Below are 18,930 nucleotides of genomic sequence, written 5' to 3' on the forward strand. Positions count from 1 at the left end.
TATAGGTAAGGCTTGGGAGGGAGTGACTAAGAGGACCTTGAACTCTGCTTGGAAGAAACTGTGGCCAGAATGTGTAGACCAAAGGGATTTTGAAGGATTTGAGGCTAACCCTGAGAGGAGTATGCCAGTTGAGGAATCAATTGTTTCATTGGGGAAGTCCTTGGGGTTGGAGGTTAGTGGGGAGGATATGGAAGAGTTGGTGGAGGAGGACAATGAAGAACTAACCACTGATGAGCTGCTAGATCAACTTCAACAGCAAGAGGCCACACCTGAGGAAGTTGCTTCGGAGGAGGGAAGAGAGAAATTGAAGAAGTTGCCTACTTCAAAGATTAAGGAAATGTGTGCAAAGTGGCTTGAAGTGCAAACCTTCATGGGTGAAAATCACCCTCAGACAGCTATTGCAAGCCATGCTGGTGACTATTACACTGACACTGTTGTGAAACACTTTAGGAAAGTCATAAAGGAACGAGAGGTACAGGCCACTATGGACAGATATGTTGTGCGACAGAAGTCCAGTGACTCTGAAGTTGGTCCTAGTGGCATTAAAAGAAGGGAAGCAACCCCAGAAAACGACTTGACACCTCAAGTCCTAATGGAAGGGGATTCCCCTTCTAAATACTAAAACCATCCAGTCTCCCCTCCTCCCATCCCATCAATCATCACCACATCTTCAATAAAGGTAAGTGTCATGTAACTGTGCATGTTTTCTTAAGTTTGTGTGTATTAAAATTAATATTTCATGTGGCAAAAAAATTTTTTTTTTCATACTTTTGGGTGTCTTGCACAGATTAATTTGATTTCCATTATTTCTTATGGGGAAAATTAATTCGCATAACGATAATTTCGCATAACATTGAACTCTCAGGAACGGATTAATAGCATTATGTGGGGGTCCACTGTATAACTTACTGGAGTGTGAGACTAGACCCAGTGAAAAGCAGGAGTATCTTAGGTATAGTTTGAAAATACTGTGCTGCATCAAATCCGAGATTCGCAATTTTTAAACTTTTGACTAGCATGTAATAAGTTTCTGTATGCCTTTTTGGTTTTTAATATATTGACCATCTCCCAAATTACCGACTTCTGTGCACTTTATAGAGTAATTGTAATAGTTGAATGGACAGTTTCTTGTGCTCAGTCAATAGAACAGAAGGCATGCTTGTGAAATAGCTAAGAACTTAGTTGATTAGAGCAATGGAATTGGCTTAAAAGAGGGCTCAAAATGGGCAAAATTGCCAATGCATAAGTTATGCCCAGACTGTTAAATTTGCAACTGCATAATTCCATAACTTTTCCATCAGATTTTGTACTTTTGGTACACTGAGGGCAACATTAATTTTGGGGGTCTGGACAGTATAAGGGTAAATGCTTCTTTGAGTGAATATTCTCTAAACAGTAGTTTCTTTTTATATAAAGTGGCTATAATAATAACCATCAGTTTTTAAAGGAGTGAACCGGTAAGCCAGTGGAAGGCCTCGGTCAGGTGACCAAAAGCTCCATTGGTGGGTCGGCCGTCTCCCACTGAGGCAGGGTGACCCAAAAAAGAAAGAAAATCCCCAAAAAGAAAATACTTTCATCATCATTCAACACTTTCACCACAGTCACACATTATCACTGTTTTTGCAGAGGTGCTCAGAATACAACAGTTTAGAAGCATATACATATAAAGATACACAACATATCCCTCCAAACTGCCAATATCCCAAACCCCTCCTTTAAAGTGCAGGCATTGTACTTCCCATTTCCAATTCCTAATTCCAGTGTCAGGAAACACTTGTCCTGTTTCCTGACAAACCTTAGCTAACCTAACCTTTTTATTTTATTTCATGGAATATGTTAATTTTTTATATCTTTGTCTTCAGATTGTGTGTTTACTTCCGAGGTCATCACCATCTTGAAGAGATGATGTACAGAGTTAATCTAAGAAGATCAACTCTGCTTCAACTTATCGACAAATTCCGCCAGGTGCTTATAACTTGTCAGCATCCAGATGACTCTACTACATTATCCTCTCATGCTAAGTGATATTGTGCAAGTCTAGCATGAGATTTCAGTTATTGTAAATAAAATGATGTTGTCATAAGACATGTGCTTAGAGAATTATATTTTTTAATATTTATTTTTTCAATTATTTAAATGTTTCTGACCTGCACTCATGACAATAATAAAGTATTCTGTGAGTAGACCATACATTCAGAGTATTAAATGCTTTTATCACTGCTGCTGCAACTTTTATGGATTGTTTATTTCAGCAGTTGCACTGAACTTTAAAACCATATGGAAATTCAATCTAATATGCATGACATATTCAGTTTCTATAATATGTACATTTCCTGGCGGATTCTCTCCCACTTCATGAAAGTGTAAAAAGTAATGATAATGAATAAAGATTTGATTGCTTAGTATGTTTGAGGTGATAATTCGGGTTAGGTAGCATTCAATATTCTGATTCAAAAATACTGAGCTATATTATACAGAAGATACAAAGTTGCTATTTGACATAAAACTAAATAATATAAACATACCATCTTCAAAAAAAATGAGTGTGAATGCTCAGATAAGAATTCATCATCATACGAGCAGTGGCTCGTACGTTGGATTGCGTGCAGCCAGCAGTAACAGCCTGGTTGATCAGGCTCTGATCCACCATGAGGCCTGGTCACAGACCGGGCCGCGGGGGCATTGACCCCCGGAACTCTCTCCAGGTAAACTCCAGGTATCAATGGAGGCAAATAAGGGAATGTTTGAAAGTATAGCGGTACCAACACTCTTATATGGGTATGAAGCTTGGGTTGTAAATGCTGCAGTGAGGAGATGGTTGGAAGCAGTGGAGATGTCCTGTCTAAGGGCAGTGTGTGGTGTTAATATTATGCAGAGAATTCGAAGTGTGGAAATTAGGAGAAGGTGTGGAGTTAATAAAAGTATTAATCAGAGGGCTGAAGAGGGGTTGTTGAGGTGGTTTAGTCATTTAGAGAGAATGGATCAAAGTAGAATGACATGGAGAGTGTATAAATCTGTAGGAGAAGGAAGGCGGGGTAGGGATCGTCCTCGAAAAGATTGGAGAGAGTGGGTAAAGGAGGGTTTGTGGGCGAGGGGCTTGGACTTCCAGCAATCGTGCATGAGCGTGTTAGATAGGAGTGAATGGAGACGAATGGTTTTTGGGACCTGACGAACTGTTGGAGTGTGAGCAGGGTAATATTTAGTGAAGGGATTCAGGGAAACCGGTTATTTTTATACAGCTGGACTTGAGTTCTGAAAATGGAAGTACAATGCCTGCACTTTAAAGGAGGGGTTTGGGATATTTGCAGTTTGGAGGGATTTGTAACAGGATGGTATATATATAATTGGAGCCCTGATATTGTATTCTATAGGGAGTTTATTATATTATTTCAGGTCACTTTTTTATTGTATCTTTATACTGTATACACTTCTAAACTGTTGTATCTGGGCACCTCTGCAAAAACAGTGATTATGTGTTAGTGAGGTGAAAGTGTTGAATGATGAAAGTATTTTTGTTTTGGGGATTTTCTTTGTTTTTGGGTCACCCTGTCTAGGTGGGAGAGGGCCAACTTGCTGAAAAAAAAAAATACTTGGTAACAAGATGGCTTACAACCAACTCACAATTAGTAGAGGTAGTGCTGTGTAACATTTTGGTCCATCCTAGAACATTACCAAGTTGTAATATTTTACTCTAGGAGGAGCCAAAACATTGTCTAGATTTTCCTTTCTAAATTGTGGATTGGTTATGAATTGCCCTATCCACTGTGCTGTGATTTTTATTCTTAACAAGACGGTAGTTGCACAGTTTGCTTCTTACAACCCAATAGTCTGTTGTATTCCCTTATTCTCTTTGTCAGATCAGTCATGCTGAATCAATAATTTGTGATTGTTTTATCATTTTATCATCCTCCACCATGGCTATACAGTACCATGTCTCCCTCAGTTGTTCTAATTCCCTTTACCACAAGGTGGTACAAGGTATTTAACTCTTTCAGGGTCCAGAGGCCAAATTTCAAAGTGTGCACCAGGGTCCAAGAATTTAAAAAAAAAAAAAAATTATTTTTTCTTATGAAATGATAGAGAATCTTTTTCTGAAGGTAATAAAACAAAAAGTACGAAATTTGATGGAAAATTGACAAAATTATGCTCTCGCAAATTTTGATGTGTCAGCGATATTTACGAATTGGCGATTTTGCCGACTTTGACTCCCATTTTAGGCCAATTACATTATTCCAATCAACCAAATTCTTAGCTATTTCACTAGTATTTCTTCTATTCTATCGATTGAGCACAAGAAATTGCCAAGTCAACTGTTTCAACTACAAAATAAAGTGATCGGAAATTGGTAATTTGGCCAATTTAACACAAAGTTCAAAATATTCCAATTTCAAAATAGGGTCCAGAATAAACAGTGTAGGTATTCCTGGCACTAAACTAACATTTCCTCTGTTCATTGGTTATGTTTTGAGGCTTTACAAATGAATTGCACTTTGATTTTTTATTCACATAATGAATTTTTATTCAAATAAAAAAATAGAAGATTTACTGTTATGTAATATTGTAATAATTATATAAATATCATCACCACATTTGCGAATGTATATTAGACCCATCAGCTGGCGTGTATTAGACGTGTGAGGTCATTTGTTTACTCTTGAACATCGACAAAAATTTAACATTTCTGCTTCTTTGAGCTCAGCTTCAAGCCATTTCCAGTGCTAAAACCAATCAAAATCATCTCTATTTCTGTAATATGTCTTCCATTCTATCAAATGAGACCAATAAATCGCAAATACAACTATAAAAAACATACAAAAAAACACTGCAAAGTCACTGTTTTAATAAAAAATCACGGTCTCAGTTTTTTCTCTCATTATACACTGTGTGCTACAGGATTTGTTTTATGTGGTGTACACATACCACATAGATGTATTCTCTCATATCTAGGCCCAAATTTACCACTCACAGCTTATCAGAGTGAGCTGAGCTCATGGCATAGATCTACAGTTTGGACCCTGAACGTAAAGCCTTAGATCTACGGCACGGACCCTGAAAGGGTTAATCATTTATCAGAAAATCTATCTTGATTGGCAGTAGTTCATTACACTTTTGGCCATCTTCTCTGTTTGACTGTTTCACCAGCATAAATAATGCAGCCACACATCAAATCATAAAGAAAGAGAACAAGATGCTAATAAGCAAATATTAACAAAAGTTCTTAGGTTGAAGAAAAATCACAGTTAAAATCTGAAGTTTTATGTGCCGTAGAGATGATGCATGCAAATGTTTTGAATTATTAGCCTGTGGCAGAAACTCTTGCTTGAGCCTGCTTACTGTGTTTTATTTTGGAATTTTTCATATTTCAGAGTGAAACCTGATTCAAAATTTTTCTTAGAAATTTTTGCTGTCTTTATATAAGTACAAAAAAATCCTAAAGAAGAACCTAAAATTCTTCTAATGGCTTAAGGGTCACAAATAAAGTAGTTTCTACATTAAACTGAGAAACAAAAATATATACAGGAAGATTGTACCTATGCAGTGGTGGATTTACCAGTAAATAGACTAAGAAGCAGGTTAATTGCCTCACTACTGAGAAGCCCCCAAATCATTAACTCTTTGTTTCTTAACACTTTGTAAGTCATGCCCCCAACTGCTGTTTCTGCTTAGGGCCCCCTGGATCTTTAAATCTGCTACTGTACTTTTTTTTTTATGACACGCTGCCTGTCTCCCACTGAGACAGGGTGATCCAAAAAAGAAAGAAACACTTTCACCATCATTCACACATAATCACTGTCTTTGCAGAGGCACAAAGATACAACAGTTCAAATGTCACTACAAACAGCAAATATCCCAAACCCCTCTTTTAAAGTGTAGGCATTGTACTTCCCACCTCCAGGACTCAAGTCCAGCTAACTGGTTTCCCTGAATTCCTTCACAAAATATTGCCCTGCTCACACCCCAACAGCTTATCAGGTCCCAAAAACCATTCATCTCCACTCACTCCTCTCTAACACACTTACACATGCCTTCTGTATGTCCAAGTCCCTTGCACACAAAACATCTTTTACCCTCTCCCTCCATCCCTTCCTAGGATGATTCCTATCCCTTCCCTCCACTACAGATTTATACACCCTCCAAGTCATCCTATTTTGCTTCATCCTATCTAAATAACCAAACCACCTCAACAACCCTTCCTCAGCCCTCTGAATAATACTTTTAGTAACTCCACACCTCATCCTAATTTCCACACTATGAATTCTCTGCATAATATTTAAACCACACATTGCCCTTAGACATGACATCTCCACTGCCTCCAACCTCTTCCTTGCTGCAACATTCACAACCCATGCTTCACACCCATATAAGAGTGTTGGTACCACTATACTTTCATACATTCCCTTCTTTGCCTCCATAGATAATGTTCTTTGTTTCTACAAATACCTCACTGCACCACCCTCCTTATATTCCTTCATCAGTTCTATGGCTTACCTTATCCTTCATAAACCCATCCGCTGACAAGTCTACTACTACTGTACGTATGGAAATTATAATGGGACAAACAGTTAGATACAAAGGCACAAACGAAAAAGTACATTACAGTATATTTGAGGCATTACACGGCAGAAAAGAATAAGCGCTACTGTGGCCAAAAGTTGGTGAATGAATTGATTCCTTAATGTTTCCTCTGTTTGTAGGAATGTGTAAATATTGTCTTCTATATCTGTAAGTTACTCAGAACCCCATAGCAACATAGGGTAATTTGAGCTTCACAGCTCCAGTCTCTCCCACACCTGCATTTTCTATTGTTTGAATTTGATGTATATTCTTTTCTGCCGTACAATGCCATGTAAATTGTCAATAGAATGTAAATCTTTCATAGAAATTTTACTAATTTTTATATATTAAATAGTTAAGTAACTTCTAGCTTTAGTTTATACATTCACAGTACAGTATTGGAATTTCTTAATGAACTTTGTGTATAGCTGCATATACTTCTTCGAGCAGCAACAAGTCACTATTATTCTGTAAATATGGTTCTATAAAGTAAAAGTCCATAATTTTATGAGAGAGAGTGATTATTCTTAGATACTGTAGAATAACTTGGAGAGTGTATAAATCTGTAGGGGAAGAAAGGCAAGGTAGGGGTCATCCTCAAAGAGGTAGGAGGAAGGGGGTAAAGAAGGTTTTGTGGGTGAGGGGCTTGGACTTCCAGCGAGCCTGCATGAGCATGTTAGATAAGAGTGAATGGAGACTAGTGGTTTTTGGGACCTGATGAGCTGTTGAAGTGTGAGCAGGGTAATATTTTGTGAAGGGATTCAGGAAAACCAGTTAGCTGGACTTGAGTCCTGGAAATGGGAAGCACAATGCCTGCACATTAGAGGGGTTTGGGATATTGGCAGTTTGAAGGGACATCTAAACTGTTGGACCTGAGTGCCTCTGCAAAGACAGTGATTTTGTATGAGTGATGGTGAAGGTGTTGAATGATGATGAAAGTTTTTTTCTCTCTTTTTGGGTCGCCCTGCCTCAGTGGGAAACGGCCAACATGTTAAAAAAAAAAAGCTGTAGAATAAATTGGAAGGCTGAGTGAGGGACTAAGTTTGAAAAATGTGAGTTCACTTGTAACCAGTAATATTTAGTGCAAGCCTCTTGTGCTTTTCAGATTTAAAAGTAAGGAATTTGAGTGTGAGATACATTTTAAATTTAACCATGCTGCTGTACTATTTGAAGCTTAATCCTCTTTACCAAAGAAAGGTATTACTTGAGTACTTCAGATTGTACATTCATCAGTGGTTGCACCAAGAAGAGGAAAGGGGGGGGGGCTTCAGCTCCCAAAGCATGCCTCAAATTTTAATAGTACAGTGGACCCTCACATAACAATATTAATTGGTACCTGAGAACGAATATCGTTAAGCGAGTTTTTTAACGTTATCCGAGGGAAAATGTTAGCGTTAAAAGTATCGTTATGCGAATTTAACGTTATGTGATGCCAACGTTATGCGAGGGTCCACTGTACAGTGAAACCTCTACTTGCGAGTTTAATCCGTTCCATGACCTTGCTCGCAACTGGATTTGCTTGTTTGCAGAGTCAATTTTTCTCATTTAAATTAGTTGAAATGCAATTAATCCATTACAGTGGGATTCTGTACTTCAATAATTTTGCTAATATCAACTTTACGGCTTATTTATCTATCTCACTTGATCTAATATGACATAATAAATAATACAAATAACATAGAAACCTGATATATACTCTAAAATGAATAAAATATGTAATTCATGTAGTGGTATGGGTGGTGTTGGGGGTGGACGAGTTTGTCTGGAGACCCGACAAAATACTTTTTGAATAATTTCGCTAATATCAACTATACAGCTTATTTATCTATCACATTTCATCTAATATGACATAACAAACAATATAAATAACATAGAAACCTGATATACACTCTCTAGAATGAATAAAATATGTCATTACGTAACAGGTGGAGGCGGCCACAACCGCTCCCTCTTTGTTGTGGTAAACACTGCCATCTAGTGATGGCCTTTTGAAGCCATCTATTATTATAATTATTATTATGCAGTACATTATTATTATTATATATGTATTATTATTATTATATGTATTATACAGTGGACCCCCGCATAGCGACTTTAATCCGTGCAAGAGGGCTCATTGTTATGCGAAATGATCGGTATGCGAATGAATTTTCCCCATAAGAAATAATGGAAATCAAATTAATCCGTGCAAGACACCCAAAAGTATGAAAAAAAAAAATTTACCACATGAAATGTTAATTTTAATACACACAAACTGAAAAAGGCATGCACAATTACATGACACTTACTTTTATTGAAGATCTGGTGATGATTGATGGGATGGGAGGAGGGGAGAGAGAGTGTTAGTGTTTAGAAGGGGAATCCCCTTCCATTAAGACTTGAGGTGTCGAGTCCTTTTCTGGGGTTACTTCCCTTCTTTTAATGCCACTAGGACCAGCTTCAGAGTCACTGGACTTCTTTCGCACAACATATGTGTCCATAGTGGCCTGTACCTCTCGTTCCTTTATGACTTCCCTAAAGTGTTTCACAACATTGTCAGTGTACAGGTTGCCAACACAGCTTGCAATAGCTGTGTGAGGGTGATTTTCATCCATGAAGGTTTGCACTTCAAGCCACTTTGCACACATTTCCTTAATCTTTGTAGTAGGCAACTTCTTCAATTTCTCTCTCCCCTCCTCTGAACCAGTTTCCTCAGGTCTGGCCTCTTGCTGTTGAAGTTGATCTATCAGCTCATCAGTGGTTAGTTCTTCATTGTCCTCCTCCACCAACTCTTCCACATCCTCCCCACTAACCTCCAACCCCAAGGACTTTCCCAATGCCACAATGGATTCCTCAACTGGCATAATCCTCTCAGGGTTAGCCTCAAACCCTTCAAAATCCCTTTTGTCTACACATTCTGGCCACAATTTCTTCCAAGCAGAGTTCAAGGTCTTCTTAGTCACTCCCTCCCAAGCCTTACCTATAAGGTTTACACAATTGAGGATATTAAAGTGCTCTCTCCAAAACTCTCTTAGAGTCAGTTGAGTTTCTGAGGTCACTACAAAGCACCTTTCAAACAGAGCTTTTGTGTACAGTTTTTTGAAGTTTGCAATAACCTGCTGGTCCATGGGCTGCAGGAGAGGAGTGGTATTAGGAGGCAAAAACTTCACCTTAATGAATTTCATGTCCCCATAAAGTCGCTCTGCCACGTCTGTAGGATGACCAGGGGCATTGTCTAACATCAGGAGGCACTTAAGTTCTAATTTCTTTTCAGTTAGGTAATCTTTCACATTGGGGGCAAATGCATGGTGTAACCAGTCATAGAAAAAGTCCCTAGTGACCCATGCCTTACTGTTTGCCCTCCACAGCACACACAAATTCTCCTTGAGGACATTCTTTTGCCTGAACGGTCTGGGAGTTTCAGAGTGATACACTAATAAAGGCTTCACTTTGCAATCACCAGTAGCATTGGAACACATCAACAAAGTAAGCCTGTCTTTCATAGGCTTATGTCCTGGGAGTGCCTTTTCCTCCTGAGTAATGTAGGTCCTGCTTGGCATTTTCTTCCAAAACAGGCCTGTTTCATCACAATTAAACACTTGTTCAGGTTTCAGTCCTTCACTGTCTATGTACTCCTTGAATTCCTGCACATATTTTTCAGCCGCTTTGTGGTCCGAACTGGCAGCCTCACCATGCCTTATCACACTATGAAAGCCACTACGCTTCTTAAATCTCTCAAACCAACCTTTGCTGGCCTTAAATTCACTCACATCACTAGTTGCTGGCATTTTTTTAATTAAATCGTCATGCAACTTCCTAGCCTTTTCACATATGATCGCTTGAGAGATGCTATCTCCTGCTATCTGTTTCTCATTTATCCACACCAATAAGAGTCTCTCAACATCATCTACCGCTTGTGATCTCAGTTTCGAAAACATAGTTGCACCTTTGGCAAGAACAACTTCCTTGATTGCCATTTTCTTGCCCACAATAGTAGCAATGGTTGATTGGGGTTTATTATACAACCTGACCAGCTCAGAGACACGCACTCCACTTTCATACTTAGCAATGATCTCTTTCTTCATCTCCATAGTAATTCTCACCCTTTCTGCTGTAGGGTTGGCACTAGAAGCTTTCTTGGGGCCCATGGTGACTTATTTTGCAGGTACAATCACTACAAAGGCTGTGATAATATGAAATGTTCCAGTTGTATGTTTGGAAGCGACCGCGGTGGCTGGCTTGTAAACACTGGCACCCATGGGACAAGTGAGGCGCGCTCAGGCCAAAGTGGACACATCTCGTACAGAACGAATAGCGCTGGTTGGGTTTTTAAGCGCTAGTCGAGGCAAAATTTTTGCGTTAAAATGTATCGCTAGTCAGATTTATCGTTAATCGATGCCATCGCTGGTTGAGGGTCTACTGTACTGCATTTTTAAAACTATCCCTTCCCTCTTCAACCCTCCCACTACCCATACTTCCACTAGCAAACCTTTCTGCCAATAATTGCTTATATCTCACCGTAACTTCCTCCTCCCTTATATAAACTTTCACCTCTCTCTTACTGTTGCCATTTTCCTTTTGTCCCATCTACCTCTTACTCTAACTGTAGCTAGAACTAGATAATGATCCAATATATCTGTTTCCCCTCTATAAACATGTACATCCTGAAGCCTACCCATCATTCTTTTATCCACCAATACATAATCTAACAAACTACATGTACTTTCATTACGTGCTATATCATATCTTGTATACTTATTTATCCTCTTTTTCATAAAATATGTATTACTTATTACCAAACCTCTTTCTACACATAGTTCAATTAAAGGCTCCCCATTTTCGTTTACCCCTGGAACCCCAGATTTACCTATTACTCCCTCTACAACATTTTTACCCACTTTAGCATTGAGATACCCAACCACAAGTACTCTATCACTTGGTTCAAAACTCCCCATACACTCACTCAACATTTCCCCAACTCTCTCCCCTCTACACTTCTCTCTTCTCCAGGTGCATAAACACTTACTATAACCCACTTTTCACATCCAACCCTTATTTTGCTCCACAAAATCCTTGAATTTATACATTTATATTCCTCCTTTTCCTGCCATACCTTATCCTTCAACAATATTGCTACTCCTTCCTTAGCTCTAACTCTCTTAGAAACCCCTGACCTAATCCCATGTATTTCTCCCCACTGAAACTCTACTACCCCCTTCAGCTTTGATTCAATTAAAGCCAGGACATCCAGCTTTTCATTCACAACATTCACAATCATCTCTTTCTTATCATTCACACCGCAACCACGCATTGTTGAGAAATGGCATTACCAGCTAAGTTTAAACAGTGAACACTTAACTTAAAGACAACTCATCGCCTGCACAGCCGCCCCTGCAGACGAGGTCTAGAAGCTGTCGAAACCATCTCACAACGGGCTGTCAAGAAATATAATTTGTAAGATTATAAATTACCCCTAGGGGGTGTTATGTCAGCATATTTCATTCACTGATGGCTGACAAAATACCTACTTGTGTGGCCTCAATGGTCCGCATATCACCGGAGTTTATGATAAGTGACTAACTCACGACTTTATACTCAACTGCGCAGTCAATAGTAGTGCATCACGAGTTAGAACACTTACCTGGGTATATGTATCTGACCCGTAATTACGCCCGGATATCCGTTGAGTTGATTGAAGAATAGTGTTCTTTGAAGAATGTCGCACTACACTGTTGGATCGCAACACTCGTTGTTACACTGTTCATCAACAATTGTTCACACAATATCACTAAGAAGTTGATCACTCTTCTCTGTAAGTGTTTATCGTGTTTTGTGAGACACTTTGTCCACACTAATGCACAGATCAGTGTTCTTTGTTGGTTATCCTGGCGTCAGTGTCACTCTCAGTAGAGTCAAAAGTAATCTGAAGATGCCACAGCGCCCCATGCCGTCACTCCCCTTGCACAAAAAAAAAAGCTGACCTAGTACTTTTTGCTTCCTTGCCACTTCCTCGATGAAGCAAAGCAGAAGGTTTGATTCTTGCTGTCTTAAGCATAGACAACAATGTCCACTATCTTTACTATGGTAACAAAGTGGGAGCAGGATTTTCCTTAATTGTCCTGCTAAAGTAAGAGATATACTGTCTCTTATTAAAATACACTCTGCAACACTGGACTGCAAGGAGCAACGGTCACTTGACCACAGGTCGCATACTCATACGGCATCTGTGATCAATTACTCACTGTAGCAGTAAACAAGATGCTTGCCCTTTCTGAGAGGGCTGGGCCCCTCAGGGCTGAAAGGGGCTGAAGGGGCTGATACCCCCCTCCTGGAGAAAATTTCTCCACACGCATATTCAGATATCCCACTTTGACGGTTTTCTTCTTTTTCCTTTTAGTAAGCTATACGGGAAAAGGGGTTATTAGCCCATTGCTCCCAGCATTTTAGTTGACTTTTACAACATGCATGGCTTACGGAGGAAAGATTCCTATTCCACTTCCCCATGGATATGAAAGGAAAAGTAATAAGAACAAGAACTATTAAGATAAAAAAAAACTCAGATGAGTGTGTATACATAAATGTGTACATGCATGTGTAGTGTGACCTAAGTGTAAGTAGAAATAGTAAGACGTACCTGAAATCTTGCATATTTATGAGACACAAAAAAGACACCAGCAATCCCATCATGTAAAACAAATACAGGAGGCTACCATTTTACACTCACTTAGCAGTACTGTAGTACCTCCCTGGGCAGCTGCTGTCTACCAACCTATGCCTGTGCTCCAGTGAGTACAAGTCAAGTGCTTCCAAGTGTTCCCAGTAGTTAAGGTGTTTGATGGAACTGCAGTAAAGGTTCTCTGTACATTCTCTAGATCTGTGGTTTCACCTGCCTTCAATGTAGGTGTTAATGTACAGCAGTATTCCAACCTAGATAGAACAAGTGATTTAAAAAGGATCATCATTGCCTTGGCATCTCTTGTCTTGAATGTTATCATTATCCATCCTTTCACTTTCCTCACAGATGTGATAGTGGCACTGTTATGATCCTTGAAGGTGAGATCCTCGGACATTACCACTCCCAGGTCCTTCACATTACTTTTCTGGTCTATTGTGTGATTAGTTTGTAGTATACTCAGTTCTAGCTATTATTCCCTCGTTTTCTTTTTCTCTCAAGGGAGGTTCCTTGATGCTGGTGAGGGGCTCTTGATCTAGGGAATTAGATCTGTGCTCCGGTTCCCTGAATTGAGCCAGAATACTTTCCACCCCCCTCCCCCACGCGCTGTATAATCCTACGGGTTTAGCGCTCCCCCATGATTATAATACTCCAGTTTTCCATAACGGAAGGGGTTATAATTATAATCATAACTCAACGCTTAATCCATACCAAGGGAAGTGTGTTGATTTAGTCCACCAACAAATTTTTCACACTATATCCTGTGATAATATCCCTGTATGATTGGGAGATACACGACTTTGGTGTATACAGCTTGTGTGAGTGGGGTCACACACCACTTGGCTCATATGTCCTGTGTTGGTTCTGGGCTGAATGGTACTGCCCTTGATACTGGCCATGTAGTCACAAACTGTAAGGCTGGAGGTGATGTCCTGGTAGTCAGTAAATGTGGGGCTGATAGTGCTGTCCTGGGAGACAGTAATGGTGAAGCTGGAGGTGTTGGTCTGGGCTGAATGGTACTGCCCTTGATACTGGCCATGTAGTCACAAACTGTAAGGCTGGAGGTGATGTCCTGGTAGTCAGTAAATGTGGGGCTGATAGTGCTGTCCTGGGAGACAGTAATGGTGAAGCTGGAGGTGCTGTCCTGGGAGACAGAAATGGTGAAGCTGGAGATACTGTCCTGGGAGACAGTAATGGTGAAGCTGGAGATTTTGTCCAGGTAGTCGGGAATTATACGCAGGAAGGAATACATATAAATGACCTCATAGAAGACAGGAGCCATAGTAGGGAAACAAGTGTAGTCAAAGATAAGATAAAACCAATATTGCAAACAAGAAATACCGCAGGAAATAGCAAACAAGAGGACTCCAATAGCAATAGTGAGGATAAATTACCAAAAACAACTGGTGGGAGCTCCATTGTTGGTGCTAGGGAGGATAGGAATAAGACAGGGAAACATGCACCAACAGGGAATACAGTCACAGAAACCCAAGGCAAACGGAAACCAAGCCTGTGCACATACTATGCACTTGGTATCTGCTGGCATGGGAAATCTGGAAAAACAGATGGGACATGCAACTATGACCACCCTAGAAAATGTCATGTCCATATGACAACAGGAAAATGCAAACTCCCTTCCTGTAAGCTTTTTCACCCTGAAATGTGTACCTCTTCAGTACAGGAAAGACTGTGCTATAACTTAAATTGCCAGGCATACCATCTAAAGGGGACAAAAAGATACAAAACATCCAGGCCATGGGAAAACCTGGGTAGCCACAGACACTCAAGAGGGAGAGGTTTTTTAGTGCCAGGAAGGAAAAAAAACTGGCAGGAAATGGCAGAAATCGTACACCAAATCCAGTCATTCCTGGAGTGGAACCACAGTCGATGGCCTCCACTCCAAACCAACAGATACAGATACTAATGCCGGAAAAAAAATCCCCCCCCAGTACCAACAATACCACCAGTCCGATAACATTCTTCTTTGCAAATATACAGGGTCTAAAGCCAGCAACAAACAACAAAATACCTTTCATCCGTGGACTGCTTGCAGAGGCAAAGGCAATGTTCGCGGCTTTCACTGAGACCCACATAAAGGATCACTTGGACAACGAAATATGGATCCCAGGTTACAACCTATACAGATGTGACAGAGTGAACAGGCAAAAGGGGGGGGTTGGCCTGTACATTGCAGAGTCACTTGTTTGCACAGAACTGCTTAATGCCTCAAATGACGTAGTGGAAGTTTTAGCAGTAAAGGTCGAGAACCAAAACCTAGTCATTGTGGTAGTCTACAAGCCTCCGGATGCAACTTCCCAGCAATTCCAGGAACAGCTGTTAAAAATTGACCACTGTCTGGAAAATCTTCCAGCTCCTGCACCCAACATCTTGCTCCTGGGGGATTTCAACTTAAGGCACCTAAAATGGAGGAATATAGCAAATAATATTGTTGCAGAAATAACACCAGGAGGCAGCTCTGATGAAAACTCACACTCACACGAGCTTTTAAATCTCTGCACAAAATTCAATTTAAACCAGCAAATAATAGAGCCTACTAGACTGGAGAATACACTAGACCTCATATTCACTAACAATGATGATCTGATAAGAAATGTCACCATATCAAAAACAATATACTCAGATCACAACATAATTGAGGTTCAGACATGTATGCGTGGAGCCCCAGACCGACAAAATGAGACTAGTCACGAGGGAGCATTCACCAAATTCAACTTCAATAACAAAAACATAAAGTGGGACCAAGTAAACCAAGTCCTAACCAATATAAGCTGGGAAGATATACTAAGCAACACAGACCCAAACTTATGCCTAGAACAGATTAACTCGGTGGCACTCGATGTATGCACAAGGCTTATTCCTCTAAGAAAAAGGAGGAGTAGATGTAAAATAGAAAGAGACAGGCGCTCCCTTTACAGGCGACGGAAAAGAATAACAGAGCGGCTAAAAGAGGTCAATATATCTGAAATGCGCAGGGAGACACTGGTCAGAGAAATAGCAAGCATCGAACTTAAGCTAAAAGAATCCTTTAGGAGTCAGGAATCGCGGGAAGAACTAAAAGCCATAAATGAAATCGAAAGAAACCCAAAGTATTTCTTCTCCTATGCCAAATCAAAATCGAGAACAACGTCCAGTATTGGGCCCCTACTTAAACAAGATGGGTCCTACACAGATGACAGCAAGGAAATGAGTGAGCTACTCAAGTCCCAATATGACTCAGTTTTTAGCAAGCCGCTAACCAGACTGAGAGTCGAAGATCAAAATGAATTTTTTATGAGAGAGCCACAAAATTTGATTAACACAAGCCTATCCGATGTTATCCTGACGCCAAATGACTTCGAACAGGCGATAAATGACATGCCCATGCACTCTGCCCCAGGGCCAGACTCATGGAACTCTGTGTTCATCAAGAACTGCAAGAAGCCCCTATCACGAGCCTTTTCCATCCTATGGAGAGGGAGCATGGACACGGGGGTCGTCCCACAGTTACTAAAAACAACAGACATAGCCCCACTCCACAAAGGGGGCAGTAAAGCAACAGCAAAGAACTACAGACCAATAGCACTAACATCCCATATCATAAAAATCTTTGAAAGGGTCCTAAGAAGCAAGATCACCACGCATCTAGAAACCCATCAGTTACACAACCCAGGGCAACATGGGTTTAGAACAGGTCGCTCCTGTCTGTCTCAACTATTGGACCACTACGACAAGGTCCTAAATGCACTAGAAGACAAAAAGAATGCAGATGTAATATATACAGACTTTGCAAAAGCCTTCGACAAGTGTGACCATGGCGTAATAGCGCACAAAATGCGTGCTAAAGGAATAACAGGAAAAGTCGGTCGATGGATCTATAATTTCCTCACTAACAGAACACAGAGAGTAGTCGTCAACAGAGTAAAGTCCGAGGCAGCTACGGTGAAAAGCTCTGTTCCACAAGGCACAGTACTCGCTCCCATCTTGTTCCTCATCCTTATATCCGACATAGACAAGGATGTCAGCCACAGCACCGTGTCTTCCTTTGCAGATGACACCCGAATCTGCATGACAGTGTCTTCCATTGCAGACACTGCAAAGCTCCAGGCAGACATCAACCAAATCTTTCAGTGGGCTGCAGAAAACAATATGAAGTTCAACGATGAGAAATTTCAATTACTCAGATATGGTAAACATGAGGAAATTAAATCGTCATCAGAGTACAAAACAAATTCTGGCCACAAAATAGAGCGAAACACCAACGTCAAAGACCTGGGAGTGATCATGTCGGAGGATCTCACCTTCAAGGACCATAACATTGTATCAATCGCATCTGCTAGAAAAATGACAGGATGGATAATGAGAACCTTCAAAACTAGGGAGGCCAAGCCCATGATGACACTCTTCAGGTCACTTGTTCTATCTAGGCTGGAATATTGCTGCACACTAACAGCACCTTTCAAGGCAGGTGAAATTGCCGACCTAGAAAATGTACAGAGAACTTTCACGGCACGCATAACGGAGATAAAACACCTCAATTATTGGGAGCGCTTGAGGTTCCTAAACCTGTATTCCCTGGAACGCAGGAGGGAGAGATACATGATTATATACACCTGGAAAATCCTAGAGGGACTAGTACCGAACTTGCACACGAAAATCACTCATTACGAAAGCAAAAGACTTGGCAGACGATGCACCATCCCCCCAATGAAAAGCAGGGGTGTCACTAGCACGTTAAGAGACCATACAATAAGTGTCAGGGGCCCGAGACTGTTCAACTGCCTCCCAGCACACATAAGGGGGATTACCAACAGACCCCTGGCAGTCTTCAAGCTGGCACTGGACAAGCACCTAAAGTCAGTTCCGGATCAGCCGGGCTGTAGCTCGTATGTTGGTTTGCGTGCAGCCAGCAGCAACAGCCTGGTTGATCAGGCTGTGATCCACCAGGAGGCCTGGTCTCAGACCGGGCCGCGGGGGCGTTGACCCCCGGAACTCTCTCCAGGTAAACTCCAGGTAAACTCCTATAAATACGTTTGAGTGAGGGATATACACCACTTAATGTTTATGATAGTATCCCTGTGTGAGTGGGGAAGGGGGCTACACACTATCTGGTGTTTACCCTGTCATACCCCTCAAGGAAGGTTCCTTGATGTTGGTGAGGGGCTCTTGATTTAGGGAATTGGATCTGTGCTCCAGTTCCCTGAATTAAGCCTGAATGCCTTCCACATCCCCCCCAGGCGCTGTATAATCCTCCGGGTTTAGCGCTTCCCCCTTGATTATAATAATAATTACCCTGTCATAGTATTCTTGCGTGAGTGTGAGCTGCCTCTAACCCTCCTCGCTGTCCTCCCCGCCTGGTCAGTCAACTCAGATGCTGTAGTGATTCAGCTCCACAGGCTTCGTTTTCAACCAATCAAAACTGGCTTTTCAAAACGGTCGTTCTCATTGGCTCCTCACATGTGTGGTTGGTCTTTCTGGTCTGGGTAGGACCGGGCGCCTGGGGCAAGGATCAGCAAACAATGGTCTCCTTGTGCTCCTTCACGCTACTGCTACACACACTCTTGATGTCCATGATCCTTCAAGGGAAGTAGGTGCCTTGATGCCGGTGAAAGGGTCCTAATCCAAGGACTGCGATTCGTCTCCCCTCTGATCAAAACTGATTACCTTCTATTTCCCAGTCACTTATGACCCCTGCGGATTAAGCTCTTTCCAACGAATTAATAATT

The 18,930-nt window shown here is 40.9% G+C and overlaps 1 protein-coding gene across 2 annotated transcripts in view; it reads left to right on the forward strand.

Moving 5' to 3' along the window:
* LOC128690746 (GATOR1 complex protein NPRL3-like) overlaps positions 1 to 2,190 on the forward strand; it is a 47,421-nt gene extending 45,231 nt beyond the window's left edge. For both annotated transcript variants that reach the window (XM_070088272.1, XM_070088273.1), the window contains exon 12: positions 1,863 to 2,190. In XM_070088272.1, the coding sequence (XP_069944373.1) occupies positions 1,863 to 2,025 (163 nt within the window). In that variant the 3' untranslated portion in view covers positions 2,026 to 2,190. The remainder of the gene's footprint in view (positions 1 to 1,862) is intronic.
* Positions 2,191 to 18,930: the final 16,740 nt, after the last annotated feature.

Source organism: Cherax quadricarinatus, chromosome 24 (assembly GCF_038502225.1).
Source record: "Cherax quadricarinatus isolate ZL_2023a chromosome 24, ASM3850222v1, whole genome shotgun sequence".
Taxonomy (NCBI): Eukaryota; Metazoa; Arthropoda; class Malacostraca; order Decapoda; family Parastacidae; genus Cherax; species Cherax quadricarinatus.